An 18,741-nucleotide genomic window follows, 5' to 3' on the forward strand; every position below is an offset into this window, starting at 1 on the left:
ATCAAGTGGACTCCCCTGTACTAGAAACTTAGGATATTCTGGACGATGTAGTTATGCTTTCTCCCCTTTGTTTTTTCCCTCCTCCCCATTTTCTCATTGGAGTTTAGAAGAATGACAGGTGATCTTATTGAAACATATAAGATTCTGAGGGGGCTGGACAGGATAAATGCAGTGAGGATGTTTCCCCAAGTATGGGAATCTAGAACGAGGGGCCGCCCATTTAAAATGGAAATGAGGAGGAATTTCTTCTCTCAGAGGGTCGTGAATCTTTGGCATTCTCTGCCCCAGAGAGCTGTGAAGGCTGGGTCATTGAATATATTTAAGGGCCAATTTTCCATATTGCCGCTTTTTGGCACAGTTATAGAGGTACGTCCGATTTTTTTAGTGGTCGACTGCGCAAAAAAAAAGTTACACATTTCGCCATAATAAATTTAGAATTTGTCGTGGCGCAGATTGTCCTTAAGCTCTGTGGGTGGAGCTTAAGGTCTGCGCCAAAAAAGGTTGCCAGGGTAACGAGGGACACACTGAAGGGCTGAGGCTGGAAAGCGAAACATACACAATACATAAGCAATTGGAGAACCCTGATGCCGCTCCTATCCCAGGACGAAAGGCCCCCCCGTCCCAGTGCCAGTGCAGTTCCATTACAGCAAGAATAAACGGACACAACTGCTGTTAGTTGTTTCAACTGAGCTCTGTGTTTAATTTGAAGGAACTGCTTTCCAACGTCCTTGACTGCCTCTGCGCAGCTCATTGTATAAATAACAACAGCAACTTGCACAAGCACCTTTCTGTAGCAAACTCTTAACATTAGGAGGTGTTGCTCCTATCCCGGGCCGAAAGGCCCCCCCCCCCCCCCCACCACTCGGGCCGAAAGGTCCCCCCCCTCCCACCCCCCGGGCCGAATGGCCCCCTCCAGTGCTGCTCCTATCCCGGGCCGAAAGGCCCCCTCAGGCCGAAAGACTTCCCAGTGCCGCTCTTGTCCCAGGCTGAATGGCCTCACTGCTGCTCCTATCTGAGGCCAAATGGCCCCCCCGGCCGCCGTTCCTATCCTGGGCCGAATGGCCCCCCGCTTCTATCCCTGGCCAAATGCCCCCCCCCCCCCCCACGGGCTGAATGGCCCCCTGTGCCGGTGCCACTCCTATCCCAGACTGAAAGGCCCCCCCCCCGCCACTGCTATCCCGGGTTATAGAACTCGATCTTCTCCGCCGATTTTCTTAAGTTCGGTAAGGTTTTTCAGAACGGTGCACTGCACCGTTTTTGAAAGAATCGTAGTTGGCCAAACTCGCTTAAATGGCCAGAAATGGCACGGCTGGCACTTGGCTCCCCCAGCGACATCAAAAAATCATCCGTAACTAGTTTATGATGGCGGAGAATGTTTGGCAAAACCTGGATATTTTAGTTTGCTCTTAAAACAAAATAACAGCAGACGCCAAAAAAATGGCGCAGAATGGTGGCAAAAATGAGCGCTGTAGACGGAGATAGACAGATTTTTGAACGATAAGGGAGTGAAGGGTTCTGGGGAGCGGGCAGGGAAGTGGAGTTGAGCCCAAGATCAGATCAGCCATGAACTTATTGAATGGCGGAGCAGGCTCGAGGGGCCAAATGGCCTACTCCAGCTCCTATTTCTTCTGTTGTTCTCTTGCTCTCTTTCTCTCAATCTCTCTCACATGTTCTCTTTATACAAAAGTAATAATTGTGAAGAGTTGTTTTTAAAAAGAGATTTGAATGTTTATTAATGTTCATTGCAGCTTTTCAAAGGAATAATATTTACTGGATTACTATTTGTAATAGGCCATATGTGGTTACGGCAAAATGGTTAGTCTGTTGCTTTTCCAAGAACTGCCTTCTTCCTGCGGAGCAGTATTTCCATCCAAATTGTCAACCTGATGTTCCGATACCAGAACATTCCAGCAGCAACCAAGCTCATTCAACTGTAAATGGCAGTAAGATACTAAGAGCTGCCACAGTCAATCCCGGCAGAGAGCAGCAAGTGGACGATGACCTCCTATTACAGTACCTGGAGAGCAACAAAACAGTAGGTTAGAGATTAATCTTTATCTTTTCGATTGATACATTTCAACAGACGGTATGATGACTTGCGATGAACAGTTTCTTTTCCTCAGGGACCTGGATGTTATGGGGAGTTGGCGCTCCGCCTTTCCGTCTCTGCTCGAATTTGATTTCAGATGAGACTTAAAAGATGTGAAGGCTTTGTGTCTCTGGTCGTAAGCAAGCCTACCAACTCTTGAATTTGCGTACATGGATACCCAAATCTCTTTGCTCCTCCACAATTCTAACTCTCTTGCCATTTAAAAAATACTCCAATTTGTCCATCTTGGATTCAAGTGGCTGACCTCACACTTCCCCACGTTGAACTCCCCTCTTACAGTTTTTCCCACTCACTTAATCTGTCTACGTCCCTGTGTAACTTCCTACTCCCATCCATACAACTTACTGTGCCTCCTAACTTGGTGTCATCTGCAAATTTAGGTATCCAACTCTCTCTTCCTTCATCCAAGACATTGATATATATGTTGAAAAGCTGAGGTCCCAGTACAGATCCCTGGGGAAACACCACTTGTCAGATTCCACCAATCGAGTACCTTCCCTTTATCCATTCCCTTTGTCTCCTATTTCCCAACCAATCGCCAACCCATGTAACAAGGTTACCTCCAATTCTTTTATTTTTGCTAATAACCTCTTGTGCAGAACCTCATCAAGTGCCTTCTGGAAGTCCATATAGACCACATCCATAGACCTGCTCTATCCACCATGTTGGGGACCTGCTTAGAAAAATTCAACTAAATTAGTCAGACATGACTTGTCCTTCACAAATCCAAGGCAATGCTCTTCGATCAGTTCATACTTCTCGTGCTTAGCCATTCTCCCTGAAATACTATAACAGAAACCATCAGGTCCTGGTGATTTGTCTATCTTAACTCCCATTTACTCCATTACCATTTTTGTTCCTTGTATTAAATCTAATAAGTTCCTCCACTTGACTTATTTTAAAGATTTATTAAAAAAAACTTTTACATAAGAACATAAGAATTAGGAGCAGGAGTAGGCCATTCGGCCCCTCGAGCCTGTCCCACCATTCAATACGATCATTTACTGTTTTCAATATTTCTTGCACGTTTTTTTCCTATTTCCTTTTTGCACCTCTTACCACTTCCTTTGTAACCCTTTGTAGCTTCTTAGCTCTGCCAATCTGCTGGATTTCCACTTTTTTTGCATTTGTGTAAGCCTTTTCTTTTAGATTGATGTTGTCTGTTACCTTGTTTGTTGACTGTGGCTGCTTAATTACTCGTGGAACTTTTGACTTTTAGGGGTATGTACTGGTTTTGTATTGTACCCAATACTTTGAATACTTCTCCCTGTTTGTAGGTTTACCCATTAACAGTTCAGCCCAGTTTAATGTGGTCAATTTAATTTTCATCCCTTCAATGTTTGCTTTACTTAAACCTAAAACCTTGGTTACAAAAGCAAAATACTGCAGATGCTGGAATCTGGAATAAAAGCAGAAAATGCTGGAAATCTCAGCGGGTCAGGCAGCATCTGTAGAGAGAAAGCAGAGTTAATGTTTCCCGAAACGTTAACTCTGCTTTCTCTCCACAGATGCTGCCTGACTCGCTGAGATTTCCAACATTTTCTGTTTTTAAAACCTTGGTTTGCGACTTTCCCTACCCAAATTAATATCAAATTCAATCATTTTATGGTCACTATTCGTAAGTTGTTTCTTTACTGTCAAATTGTTTAGTAATGCTGCTTTGTTACTCATCACTAAATCGGTTAGGTCTCTGTAATAGGCTTTAAGCTGAATTTGTACTTCGATCTCATCTGTTTTATTTCTTGAGCTACGTGCATTCTCTCATTGGGTAACTGTCCCCACCATGCCGAGCTGATGTTTTTCGTGCACTTTATTGATTTATTTTCTTTTGCTGTTTCACTACATTGCTATACAGGCAATTTCATGTGTTATTTTCATTGTGACGTTTTTGAGGCTGATCGGGTAATGCATTTGGGTAATACTAACCCTAGTGCGTGCACTAGGTCCATGCAGCAGAGCTGGTCTCCAGTCATCTTGGTTAATCCTTGCCACTGGACCAAGACCTAGCTCTGTCAAGCCCGTGTGGTGGCTGGGGTGCAACGGCCACCACATGTTAAAAAATCCACGCACAGGCATCTTCCACTCTTCAGGATGTAGTTCGGGATCCGGAATATTAGGTCCTTCATTGAAACACCTGTGAACACATCCCTTTTCGGCGTGGAAGCAAGTTATCCTCGTTTCGAAGGACTACCCATGATGATGAATACTAACCCATGTGAACCTACCCCTCTCGTGCTCTTTAAGAGGCCTGGGCACCCATTGAGTGACAGTCTGTTGTTCCCCAGTCAGGAACAACTTTCTCCACTCCTCACACTACTTATTTAACATTGATCGTTGTAGTAACCCACTTGATCTTGTTCGTATCTTTCTTTCTGATAACTAGTTTTATTCTTCAGTCTTGTTAATTATTTGTGGTTAAAATTTAAACTGTTAATGTTGACTGGCTCAGTTTTCAATCAACATCTGTTGGTGCCAGCAGTTTTAGAGTTTACAATTTTTGATCAATTGAAACCTTGAATTGACTGGTACTGATTGAACGCTTCAGGTTGTCGATCTTAAGTCAGCCAGAGAGATTTAAGCACTTCATTAAGTTCAACAAGGCCCGATGGATATGCAAAATGCAATCTAAGGCTGACTTGTCAAACTTGTTTGGTTTTCTGCCTGCACCTGCCAGTACTGTATTGTTGGGATGTACCATAGATATTTTGGAGAAAATCTAGCAAAAGAGAAGTTGCCAGCATAAAACAACTTGTCCCTTCAGCTCTCAATCAGGTGCCACCTGCTGTTTTCCACAGGCCAATACAGTGCACTATTCTGGTCCCAAGTCAAGCTCAGTCCTTGCCAGAAAGAAATCCAAATTGCTTTCAACAGGCATCTCTCTGATCGCTGAGGAAACAGGCCAACGTTGTATGGGATTAACACTGTTGATTCCAGAAATGCTATGGGCTGAGTTGGTGTTGCGGGCAGTATCACCAAGTGGAAATTCTGCCTATTAGTGCTTTGGCACTAACTGACACCACACTTCTCAATCCCCTAGTGATCCCCACTCTGACGTTTCTGTATCTTAACTATATTCCCATTCTGTATTTAATTAGCTGGGGATGTGGGATGGGTCCTTTGGTGTCCAGAAGAAGGGAGATGGTTTGACACTTTGAGTATTGTCCCTTATTCATAACATGGCAGACTTGCAGAATAACTGTGTGTTCTATTAGCTGTTTTCATTTCAGAGCTCCTTCATCTTCTATCTCTTTCCCAACTTCTCCATCTTTTTATCTTGTATGGGCTTCTATCCTGCTATTTGCACATACTTTTATTTTTTATAATGTCTGTTTATATTACAGGTTGTATTCCTTGCATTTTTCTCAACCAATTGAAGCTCAGGTGTGTCGAGATCGACACGGCCATGACATAGAGTTGACCAGGTCAACATTTGATGTGATTTTATAGCTTCAAGAAGGAAGTGCTCGTGCTCTAATTATCTCATCCGCTTCCCTGGCAGCACAGCAATGCTCTATGTGGGGTTTAGTTTGCAATTTGAATTGTGATCTCGTTTGGTTGTTAAAATGTTCTACTTTCCCATTGTCTCTTGTCTATCAATAAAACTAAATGTTTTTCTGTTCATATAGTTGGACCTGAAAATCAAGAAAAAGCAGAAAGTAACGTCAATGACACTCTCCACAAAACTGTGCTGGAACACAATCAGTCTGCGGACACCTCGACATACCAAGAAAAAGCATTCACTGAGGAGGGAGTGTTTTGGAAAAAGCGGTTTCTAATATTTGGCTTTACTAATGAAGATGAGACGTACATGGCTGATTTAATCAGAGGCAGTGGTGGGAAAGTGCTGCGACCCCACAGTCGGGCTGTCGCAGACTACGCTGTTGTGCCTTTATTGGGCACCTATGTGGATGCAACTGTGGCAGAAGTGGTTACAAACACGTGGCTGGTAAGGAAATCGTTTTCGGTGACATTTTGGGGCTTCAAGTATGCAATACTGGTAACTGCTTTTTCAATCAAATGAAAGTTAAGAGGCAAAGTGGATATGTTCATTTTGCTATGCAACATCTGAAAAGCATTGCTTGGGGCAGATTTCACTCAATTCCTCCTTTCACCCCATCTTGGAAATAATTTGCATCAAAATTTAATTTTAACGAATATAACCATAAAGCTATTTAAAGGGATATATTATTACCAAATACTGTAACTGCAAAGATTTTATTTTTGTCCTATTTTTAGTTCCCCTGAAAGAAATGGTCAACTGCGAACAGAGTAGAAGGTTGAATAATTCAGCTGGCTCAACAGTTTGAGTGAGCTAAATTCTGTTCATGTTGATCGTTGCCGGTTTGATATTTAAAATGGATGCTGGTGGCAAGATAATCCTTTTAATTAAGAGGTGAAATAGTTATGAATTAGTTTGGTGATGGGATCAGTGTGGCACTTACTTACAACCTCGAGTTGAAGTCAGTACACTGCAACCAAATTCTGTTCTTATTTTTGCATATTCTCCTTTAGTTTTTTTTAATTTTTATTATTCTTATATGACTTCTTTATTTATCCATGGCATCCTAAAACTACTAGTAGTTTCATTATGGGACAAACACACTCCTCCAAAGTATGAGTAAGATGTATATTTAAGCAAGTAAAACATCAACATGGCTGTCTTCCTGCAAGCTCACTTCACCCAGCTCGCCCATGTAGGTTCTGTAATGTACTGCAGCTTGTAAATCAGATTTACAACCAGCAGTTCGACTGTTATCATTTCCCTTTCAATATTAATAAAATAGCTGGCGTAACCTAGTGCGATTCTGAACCCTATGGTGCTGAGTAAATGGCCTAGAAATTGTGAGGACGTGAGGCATACCTCCACAGTACACCTCCGACCCTTGATACATTTACGAAATTACCTCCTGGTGCCCAAGCTGCGAGGAGTTGTGGTCTCGGCCTTGAGGCAGACGGCAGCGTAATGGCCCGTGGTACCCAGGGACGCAGGTGGTTCGGAAGTGTACCTGGGATCACATGGGCCAGGTCCTCCAATGACAAAGAAGGATTCCATTGCAATCATTTACTAAGGGAATCCCCTAATGATAGGCAATGGAATCCCCAAATTATCATGCAATGTGCAGAATTCTAATAATTATACAATGTACTGAATTGCAATTTTATTCATAAATTCCTTCATTGCCCCAACCCCTCAAAATTAAATTTTTTGATAAATAATTTTAAGCATCTTAATCTGAGCCAATATTTGCATAAAGTGTGCATAATTTTGGATTTTAATATTTTATTCAAGCCTTATATATACCCTTACACTGATGTAAGCAGGCCCTATGCCTGCTTTTACCAGCCGTAAGAGGTGTTGGGCAATTGCTGGGCAGTTGTGGGGCAAATAGCCCAACTCTGTGCCAGCAATACTCTGTTTTCAAGCAGTTCAGATGATCTGTCAAGCCATGCCTTGACCGATCGCAAGTTCCGGATTTCGCACATGCACAAGCGCATGCAGAAATCCGGAACTTGAGGGGCCTTTCAAAGGGAATACGATGGCAGCCTCAGAGTACGCGGTCGCAGACACCGCAGTTTCCATATTTCCTAATGACTGGAAACTACTGCAGCAATGTCTGTATGCATGAAGTCTGCAGAATTTGCAACTATATTTGATCCATTTGAGACTATATATATCAACAGGGTAAAATTGGACTGCCTTGCACCCGTTTTCTGGGTTGAAAATGAGGCACCGAGGTGCTATTTAGGGGGCCAACCTCCCGCTCCTGAGCAGCATCCGAAGCATATCTGACGCCCTAATGGTTTGGGCGCTGGCTAAAGTGGCTAGAACACTCCAGGATGGTGTTCCAGCTTTTAAACAAGCTCGCCCTCTTGCCTCCATTGGCAATACAAGGGAAATGAGGGATGTGAAAAGGTCATCCAGTCCATCAAAGCTGATCCCTGCAGCACCCTAACTCCCCTACCAACTGCATTTTGAATATCATCATCATCATAGGCAGTTCCTCGAAATCGAGGAAGACTTCCTTCCACTCTAAAAGTGAGTTCTCAGGTGACTGTACACTCCAATGCGGGAATTACAGTCTCTGTTACAGGTGGGACAGACAGTGGTTGAAGGAAAGGGTGGGTGGGGAGTCTGGTTTGCCGCATGCTCCTCCCGCTGTCTGCGCTTGATTTCTGAATGTCTCGGCGACGAGACTCGAGGTGCTTAATGCCCTCCAGGATGCAATTCCTCCACATAGGGCGGTCTTGGGCCAGGGACCCCCAGGTGCCAGCGGGGATGCCGCACTTTATCAAAGAGGCTCTGAGGGTGTCCCTGAAGCATTTCCTCTGCCCACCTGGGGCTCGCCTGCCGTGTAGGAGTCCCGATGATTTTGCCTTGGCGACTCTGCCTGGCAGGTTGTGCCAAACATTTATAATTGAATGAAGAAGTTCTTCATGATAGAGCATGTGACTAAACTTTGCACTAAATTCTAGGGATCATTGGTAGTACTTTCCTAGATTACTTTGCAATAATCTGCATTTGATTTATAATAAGAACGTAAGAAATAGGAGCAGGAGTAGGCCATACGGTCCCCTCGAGCCTGCTCCGTCATTTAATACGATCATGGCTGATCCAATCATGGACTCAGATTCATTTGATTTATCTATGTGTTCGATCAATATTTTGATGAGATTCCTGTCAAATCAAATGTTGGCAATCTAGTTAATAAAGGAGTTAAACAGGTTCTGTGTACTGTACCCAGTGAGAATTACAAATTGCTTGACAGTTTATGACTTGCTATTTTGGAAATCTGTCCATAATAAATATATATATATAATTACTTTGGGAGTGGCCATCGATCAAATGTTGGTGGGTATCTTTTACTTGCTGTGATCTGTCTTAATTGCTATGATTTTGATTGTGTGTCTCTTTTTAAATTAAAGGTATATTCTTCTGCTAATCTAGTCTTTCTCCTGTTTTCTTGCAGGCGATGTGCATAGATCAGCAGTGTATACTGGCTTCACAGTCCAATGCCTTATTTACTCCTCTATCCATTGTGGAAGGAAGCACTCCACTGACTGGCTCTGTACTTTCTGTTAGCCAGTTTACTGGGGTAGAAAGGGATGCACTATTTAACATAGCAGAACTACTTGGAGCAAGGTAACTGCCAATGGTTACATAAACCCACTGATTTTGTACGGTATACTGAATACTTTATTTGAAATCATACTTCTAGTCATATTCAGTGTGCTATTCCCTTCCAATTTATTTTGCATATTATATTGTGAATTCTCTAATTTGCTGCTAGTTTCATATTATACGAAGACTGTTTTTTAAGCCACTATATCACTATTAGATTTTTATACATTTTTATCCTATTCATCAGTGGCTCAGTGGGTAGCACTCTCTCGCCTCTGAGTCAAAAGGTTGTGGGTTCAAGTTCAAGGACTTGAGCACATAAATCTAGACTGACACTCCAGTGCAGTGCTGGGGGGGTGCTGCACTGTCGGAGATGCTGTTTTTTGAATGAGAGATGTTAAACCGAAGTCCCATCCCTCAAGTGGACGTAAAAGATCCCATGGCACTATTTCGAAGAAGAACAGAGAAGTTATCCCCGGTGTCCTGGCCAATATTTATCCCTCAATCAACATAACAAAAACAGATTATCTGGTCATTATCACATTTCTGTTTGTGGGAGCTTGCTTGTGTGCAAATTGGCTGCCACGTTTCCTACATTACAACAGCGTATCATTAAAACCTACCTCTTTGACCAAGCTTTTGATCACCCTGCCCGAATATCTCTTTATGTGGCTCGCTGCCAAATTTTGTCTGATAATGCTTGTATGAAGCGCCTTGAGACATTTTACTACGTTGAAGGCGCTATATAGTTGTCGGAATAAATTATATAAAATAATAAAGAGTTATGGGAAGACAGCAGGAGTATGGGATTAGGACACCTGATCATGTGGAAGATAAACACCAACAGTGATTGGTTGGACTGAATGGACTGTTTCCTTGTTGCAATGCTATGTAAACTACTGTTAATTTACAATATCCTTCATAAACCAAGCGCTTGATCGAGGGGAAATGTCATTCTGTACGGGGTAAATTAGGAGGGACAGCATGCTTTTAAGTCATTTTTGGCATTGGGACATTAACTATTTCCTAGGGAGATGATGAAAGCAGATAGTATTGATTCATTCAAATGTAAATTAGATAGATTTCATTCAGAATATTAGACTTCGGCCTATAATAAACGAGAACTTTGAGATGTGACATACAAATGTATGCTTAAGCCCCAATCTCAGATCAGCATCCTGTATGCACTGGTGTGACATTTTTAAATTTCAAACACCAAGCATTCTGTGGCCTCCCAGAATGAAACTTCTGGGAGAAGGAAGAGAACCTTAGAAAGCGTATCATTTGCCAAAATGCATTGAAAGGTATTTTAGAAATACAAAGAGGAAAGGGTTATTTGCTGACCTTGCATCCCTGGCAAAATGGGCTTAAATCCAGACCAGCCTGAAGGGGTGGAATTTTTGCTGGCTGCAATGATCCTGTGCATGAACTCGCAGCACAAAACTGCTAATTTAGCAATAAATTGGAAGTTTCATTCTGGGAGGCTGCAGGATGCTTGGTGTTTGAAATGTAAAAAATGCCACACTGGTGCAGTATAGGATGCTGATCTGTGATTGGGGCTTGAGCATACATTTGTATGTCACATCTCAAAGTACTCGTATATTGTAGGCCAAAGTCTAATATTCTGAATGAAATCTATCTAATTTACATTTGAATGAATCAATACTATCTGCTTTTATCACCTCCCTAGGGAATCTGTTCTATCGATTTACCACTCGCTCACTGAAATAATGTTTCCGCTGATTAGTTTTGAACTTGCCCCCTTTCTAGCGCAGGCTGTCCTCTGATACTACTGTTCTGGACAAGGTGAAACAGCTTGTCAGGGTCTACATCATGTAGTCCGTTCAGAATCCTGGAAACAGCATTCATATCACCTCTCACCTTTCTCTTTGCCATAGAGAACATGCCCAATTTACATTATTGCTCCTCATAATCCAGTCCTCTCATTTCCTCAATCATTCTGGTTGCTCGCTTCTGTATCCTTTCAATAGCTGCAATATCCTTTACGTACTGCAGCAACCAGAACTGCACACAGGATTCTAAGCATGATCGCACCAATGATTTATAAAGTGGCAGGATTACCGTACTATTTTGGCTCAGTATTGATCTTTTAATACATCCCAACATCGGATTTCCTTTACTCACTGCTACTGAGCACTGTTGCGATAGCTTCAACTTATTGTTGATCAGGATCCCCAGATCTCTCTCATTTGCCATGCACATTATTTTCTTTCCATTTAAGTAATAGCAAGTAAAATAATGGGGTAGGCGGGAGAAAAGGCAAAATGGGATGTCAAAAAATGGACAAGTAATCTTTGTATAACTTGTACAAAGCTGCAGTACTGTGGGAAGAAGTGGTAGGCCCTCAAGTCACCTTTTCATTTCTGACCATGTTTCCGATTTCAACTGTGCTGTTGGGGAAGGCCTATGACCTTTCCACATGGAGGTGAAAATGAAAGGGTAAATCACTTCCTGCGCCTCTTAGCTGTCAGAGCGGTGGCCTCCCACGTGACCTGGGTACGATGTGGGTATAGGATAAAAACAATGGAATTTATTTTTTAAACCAAGTACTTAATCAGAGGATGTGTGTGCACATCGCAGAGCTTTGTGACATCTCTTGTTTTGTTTAAAGAGTGCAGGAATTTTTTGTTCGAAAAGCAAATTTGAAGAAAGGTATGCTAGCCAGCACCCACCTGGTCCTGCAGGAACCGCAAGGCTCCAAGTATGAAGCTGCGAAAAAGTGGAATTTACCAGCTGTGACAGCCGCCTGGCTATTTGAGTCTGCTCGATCAGGGAAAAAGGCCGATGAAAACAACTTCTTGGTAGAAAATGCTACTAGTGCTGGTAAGTGTTGAAACAAATGCTGTATCAGCTATTTTATTTTAGCCCATTTGTAGCTGTTGAAGATGCAGATGATGAAATTATGCAAGTCAGTTGAAAATAAGCAGGCCCCTCAAATTACGTTTTTCCATTTTGTATCTCACTATCAAGGAATTGATCTTGCCCATTGATCTTGATGGTGTGATTAGAAGTTTCAGACAGCAGTGCTTCACAATAGTCACACAAATGCCCCTGTTCCTATGCCATCTGAATACCCTACATGTAGGTTACTACCCAACATTCTTTTTCTGTTGTCTGCAAGAATGTCTTCTGGGTATCACTTTGTTTCCGCTGATGGGCTGTTGTAGCTAATAAGAGTTGCAGCCTTTGCCTTTGTTCCTTTTTGCCAGACATATTTTGAAGACAATGTCTTTCCCTTTTGCAAACTTCTAGTATAAATGCAGCATATTTACTCAGTCCATAATGTCACATAACAGGTGTGAGTGTCATGAGTTGGTTTCCAGAATGCGAACGTGTCAATCAGCAGGTAAGAGACAATGAAAACTGTCAATCATAAAGTTAAAAAAACTATGAATGAAAGTTGAGTAGTCAGCAACAGTTACTCAAACTTTCCAAATTCTTCCGCTGGAGATGTCTGCACTTTCCTATCCAGTTCCAAGTATTACCACCTCCTGCTCCTGCAACAGCATAATCTCAGACTCACTATGAGCAGACTAACCATGAACAGTTTAACTGAAGATCTCATTCATGCATCTGTCACATTTAAGGTGTTACGTTCCCATTCAAGTTTCTGTGCTGCACTTCTCTTTTTAAAAAAGATGTTGGAGAGAGAGCCATCATTTCCAATGTACTTCAGAACTTCCCTGATAAAAGAAAATAGCTTCTAATTGACTTTAAGCATCACATTTAAAGAACACGTTAAAAACGTGTAATTGACCTGGGATCTGTTGAAGAACAATTAGTTGATAATCATCATCATAGGCAGTCTCTCGAAATTGAGGAAGACTTGCTTCCACTCTAAAAGTGAGTTCTCGGGGGACTACAGACCAATACGGGAATTACAGTCTCTGTCACAGGTGGGACAGACATTTGTTGAAGGAAAGGGTGGGTGGGGAGTCTGGTTTGCCACACGCTCCTTCCGCTGTCTGCGTTTGGTTTCTGCATGCTCTCGGCGACGAGACTCTAGATGCTCAGCGCCCTCCCGGATACTCTTCCTCCACTGAGGGCGGTCTTGAGCCAGGGATTCCCAGGTGCTGATGGGATGTTGCATTTTATCAAGGAGGCTTTGAGGGTGTCCTTGAAATGTTTCCTCTGCTTACCTGGGGCTCGCTTGCCGTGTAGGAGTTCCGAGTAGAGCGCTTGCTTTGGGAGTCTTGTGTCGGGCAGGCGGACGATGTGGCCCGCCCAACGGAGCTGGTCAAGTGTAGTCAGTGCTTCGATGCTGGGGATGTTGGCCTGATGGAGAATATTGACGTTGGTGCGTCTATCCTCCCAGTGGATTTGCAGGATCTTGCGGAGGCAGCGCTGGTGGTACTTCTCCAGCGCTTTGAGGTGTCTACTATAGGTAGTCCACGTTTCTGAGCCAAATAGGAGGGAGGGTATCACTACTGCGATGTAAACCATAAGCTTGGTGCCAGATTTGAGGTCCTGGCCTTCAAACACTCCCTTCCTCAGGCGACCGAAGGCTGTGCTGGCACACAGGAGGCAGTGTTGGACCTCGTCGTCGATGTCTGCCTTTGCTGATGGTAGGCTCCCGAGGTATGGAAAATTGACCCAGAGGGTAACAGTACTCGTGCCTTGTGGCCTTAAGGGAACACACCACCTTTACATTTAAAAGCAGTAATGTTGGGAAGCATCTCCAAATGCAACACTTAAGAAGTCACACTGTACTGAGTAGAGCTAAGGATGTGAATGATCGTGCTCCCTGTTTCAGTGGCTTTTTGTTGTATTATTGAGATATTGCTGTGTTGCCTTGTGCAACTTCATTTAACATAAGAACAGAAAATACTGGCAATCTCAATGGGTCAGGCAGCATCTGTGGAGAGAAACAGAGTCAACGTTTCGGGTTTGTGACCCTTTGTCAGAACTGGAACAGTTTGAAATGTAACAACAGATTATTAAGGAAGTGCAGTGGCAGGGCAAGGGGGGAGGGGAGGAAAGAACAAAAGGGAAGGCCTGCGATAGGGTGGAAGGCAGGAGAGATTTAAGAGACAACAGGGATGATGGGCAAAAATGAGGTGGTAATGACACAAGTTAGGAAACAAAAGATGAGTCTAGATGGGGTGTGAATGGCGGAATCATCAGCAGCTGCCATGGGAAAGAGATAAAAATAAAAAGCGGGGGGAGGTTTGTAAAAAGAATGGGAACAAAATATGGGCAGAGGTTATGGTCTGAAATTGTTGAACTCGATGTTGGGTCCAGAAGGCTGTAAAGTGCCGAAACACAAGATTAGGTAGTGTTCCTCGAGCTTGTGTTGAGCTTCATTGGAACAATGCAGGAGTCCGAGGACGGAGAGGTCAGAGTGGGAGTGGAGAATTAAAGTGACAAAACGTTGACTCTTTCTCTCCACAGATGCTGCCCGACCGCTGAGATTTCCAGCATTTTCTGTTTTTATTTCAAATTCCAGCATCTGCAGTATTTTGCTTTTGTATTAGTTATTCACTTAACATATGCTGGAATCTGACCATGCATTCAAACATTTGTAACTTTTTTTTATATGATTTTTTTTCATTAATAAAGTTGCTGAAGTGAATCAGACCGCCAAGTTCGCAGATTTGTACAAAGTGCCGGAACAGACACCTGAGCACCCCTCATCCAGACTAAAAAATATGCAGAACATTACTGTGACCCCGCTGGATATAAATAGATTCCAGAGTAAAGCCTTCCAGTTGGTCTTATCTCAGCAAAATAGAACAGACACAACCGGGGCAGGGGCAGGAGTACCCAGTCAGCAGAAAGAAACCAACTTGCCTCTTGACACGCCTTCAAAATTCCTGTGCAAGGACAAGCTCTTCAAGCCTTCATTTGATGTTCAGGTACGAGCATATTCTAATGCAGGACAGGTTAAGAAGGAGTTGCATGTAAGTTGGGTTGAATACAAGGAGACAGCGCAATTGTTAACTTTGTAATGAGCACAGTTAGGATGCATAACAATTTATATACACACACACATATATATAGCGAACATTGGAGTTACAATTTCAGGTGTGGGGCCTTCATCACAACAAGATATTACCCATGAACAGCATTTAAAGGAACAGAACAAGGGGAGGTGGAGAAACACACGCACAGACGATAGGAAATAGTAAAACAAAGTGCTAAATTGGAACTGATTAAATGGCAGAAGTGATATTTGCATAAGTCATTAGGATGCATAGTGTGAGAAATAAAGGCCATATAGTATGTGACTAGCATAAAGAGGTAGGGGTTAGGCAAGTAGATAGGGAAGCATGAAAAACTGCCAATGTGGTGCACCACTTCTGCCACGACATGGCCACTCCAGCCCTAGTTCTGTTTTTAAATACTTCATTTCTGACCAGGAGTCCACATTTGAACATAAGAAGATAAGAAATAGGAGCAGGTGTAGACCTCTTGAGCCTGCTCCGCCATTTAATAAGATCGTGGCTGATCTGATCATGGACTCAGCTCCACTTTCCTGCCCGCTCCCCATAACCCTTTATTCCCTTATCGCTCAAAAATCTGTCTAGCTCCGCCTTAAATATATTCAAGGCCCAACCTCTACAGCTCTCTGGGGCAGAGAATTCCATTGATTTACAACCCTCTGAGAGAAGAAATTCCTCCTCGTCTCAGTTTTAAATGGGCGGCCCTTTATTCTGAGACTATGTCCCCTAGTTTTAGTTTCCCCTATGAATGGAAATATCCTCCCTACATCCACCTTGTCGAGCCCCCTCATTATCTTATACGTTTCGATAAGATCACTTCTCATTCTTCTGAACTCCAATGAGTATAGGCCCAATCTACTCAACCTATCTTCATAAGTCAACCCCCTCATCTCCGGAATCAACTTAGTGAATCTTCTCTGAACAGCCTCCAGTGCAAGTATATCTTTCCTTAAATACAGAGAACAAAACTGTACGCAGTACTCTAGGTGTGGCCTCACCAATACCCTGTACAGTTGTAGCAGGACTTCTCTGCTTTTATACTCTATCCCTCTTACAATAAAGGCCAACATTCCATTTGCCTTCCTGATTACTTGCTGCACCTGGATACTAACTTTTTGTGTTTCATGCACAAGGACCCCCAGGTCCCTCTGTACTGCAGCACTTTGCAATTTTTCTCCATTTAAATGATAATTTGCTTTTCTGTTTTTTCTGCCAAAGTGGATAACCTCACATTTTCCCACATTGTACTCTATCCGCCAAATTTTTACCCACTCACTTAGCCTGTCTTCACAATTTGCTTTCCCACCCAATTTTGTATCATCAGCAAACTTGGCTACATTACACTTGGTCCCTTCATCTAAGTCATTAATATAGATTGTAAATAGTTGAGGCCCCAGCACTGATCCTTGCGGCACCCCACTAGTTACTGTTTGCCGATCGGAAAATGACCCATTTATCCCGACTCTCTGTTTTCTGTTAGTTAGCCAATCCTCTATCCATGCTAATATATTACCCCCAACCCCGTGAACTTTTATCTTGTGCAGTAACCTTTTATGTGGCACATTATGAAACGTTAAGTACTCATTCTCTCCACTGATGTTCCCTAATCTATCAAGAGTTTCCAACATTTTCTGTTTCTGCTTCAGATTTCCAACATCTGTAATATTTATTTTCTTTGCACATGAGGCTATTGCTAACATTTTATTTCATGACTTGCACATTGTTGAATTATTTTTAATGCACCATTTTTGTTCTCCATGTGCTAAAATGTTTTAATTTTTCAGGTGGTGTCAAATCATTTTTCTACATACCATTATGTAGAAATATACAGCTAAATGCCAACAGGGAGAAAAATGTAAACTTTTTTTTACAAGGATGGTGAACTTTGGACTCTGCACATTTTCCTTTGAGAATGCTTTGCAGATCACTACATTTAGAATGGAAACGATAAGTTTCCACAAACAACAATGAGATAAATGACCAGTTAATCTGTTTTAGTGACATTACTCGAGGGGGGAATGTTAATCCGGACACCTGGGGAATGGCCCAGATCCATAAAATTAGAATGACATGCTACAGTCATAGGTTAGAAAGCCTTTAAGCTAATAATATTATATATACTTTGTAACATACAATCTGCTTCAATTTTGATCTGAGTTTTGTTACTATCTAGTTTTTCTGTCAGTGGTAAAATGGTAAAATAACCACAATTAGGTTCAATAACTTAAAATGGCAGCCCCCAAGCTGTATTGTCTATTTAAATGCTTAATAATAATGCATGGAATGTAGAATTCATTGACAATTTTTCTTTAAACCTGAATAAATTATGTTATGTAATGCAGTGGGCACTTACTACTGACAGAAAATCTAGTTAGAAATAAAACTCAGATTAAAATTGAAACTGATTATATGTTACAAAGCATATCTGATATTGGATAATTTAAAGGCTTACTAATCCCTGAATGCTTATAAACTAGGTAAGTTTTGCTCTTGCAGTTGATGTCATCTGAATCCTTTGATGAGATTTTATTGTATTGTAATCATTCCCAGGTATCTGTCCAAACTTGATATTTTTCAATTCTATACTGTTCCATACAGGATGCATTAGCAGTCCTGGAAACTCCAAAGAATCCAGAACAACGTAGCAGAAAGTTGAGTACTCCCCTATCTGAAGTCATTGGCAGGAATCTGAAGGTAGCTCTGGCAAATAGTAGACGGAATGTGGTAGCGCCATCTGCAGCCAGTCCACAACTTTGCGTGCCTGAACCACCACAGGTAAAATAGGAGTGACACTCTTCAGCACCAGGAACTAATTCATCGTTCCTTAGTGGGCATTTCATTTCTAGCTGAAACCAATTAGCTTGAGAAAAAAACACTTTCATATTCCTAATTGTAACACTGTACATTTTCTGTATTATATTTTTGCATCTATTTCCTTTTCCTGTTCTCTTTTCTCCATTTGTGTCCTTCACATGCTACTATAAGCTCTTCTTGTTAGGCGGTCCCTCGTATCGAGGATGACTTGCTTCCACACCAAAATGGAATTAGTTCACAGGTGTTTCAATGAAGGACCTGACACTCCAGGTCCCGAACTACATATTGAAGGGTGGAAGACGCCTGTGCGTGGATTTTTTTTAACGTGTGGCGGCCATTGCACACCAGCCACCTTACGGGCTTGACAGAGCTAGTTCTTCCAGTGGCAAGGATTAACCAAGATGACTGGAGACCAGCTCTGCTGGTTTACCCACACTGCGAAGCCAGGCTGTGTTATTTTCTGAGGAGGTGGTGGCAGGGCGGGGGGCAGCTATAAGCTCACCAATTTGGGACGGTGAAGCAATGTCACTCTGAGCTATTTAGAGTAATGGGTTGTCAATATTGTGACTCTTCCGTGCTAGTTCAGACAACACTTCCACTTCCTATGTTGATTGAAATAGGCCATGCTTACACTGACAGAGGATCTTCAAATCACAGAATGTTACAATATAGAAATAGAATATTTGACCCTCCAAGTCTCTGCTGGTGTTTTTCTCCATTGAGCCATCTAGTCT

At 42.4% G+C, this 18,741-nt stretch overlaps 1 protein-coding gene across 4 annotated transcripts in view; it reads left to right on the top strand.

The window, feature by feature from the left end:
- The window catches only part of topbp1 (DNA topoisomerase II binding protein 1), a 122,919-nt gene that overhangs the window by 34,086 nt on the left and 70,092 nt on the right, over positions 1 to 18,741 (top strand). For all 4 annotated transcript variants that reach the window (XM_070880393.1, XM_070880391.1, XM_070880389.1 and 1 more), the window contains 6 exons: positions 1,792 to 2,039; positions 5,737 to 6,056; positions 9,079 to 9,251; positions 11,863 to 12,074; positions 14,811 to 15,106; positions 17,792 to 17,968. In XM_070880393.1, the coding sequence (XP_070736494.1) occupies positions 1,792 to 2,039; positions 5,737 to 6,056; positions 9,079 to 9,251; positions 11,863 to 12,074; positions 14,811 to 15,106; positions 17,792 to 17,968 (1,426 nt within the window). The remainder of the gene's footprint in view (positions 1 to 1,791; positions 2,040 to 5,736; positions 6,057 to 9,078; positions 9,252 to 11,862; positions 12,075 to 14,810; positions 15,107 to 17,791; positions 17,969 to 18,741) is intronic.

The sequence above is a fragment of the Pristiophorus japonicus genome, chromosome 5, assembly GCF_044704955.1.
Source record: "Pristiophorus japonicus isolate sPriJap1 chromosome 5, sPriJap1.hap1, whole genome shotgun sequence".
Taxonomy (NCBI): Eukaryota; Metazoa; Chordata; class Chondrichthyes; family Pristiophoridae; genus Pristiophorus; species Pristiophorus japonicus.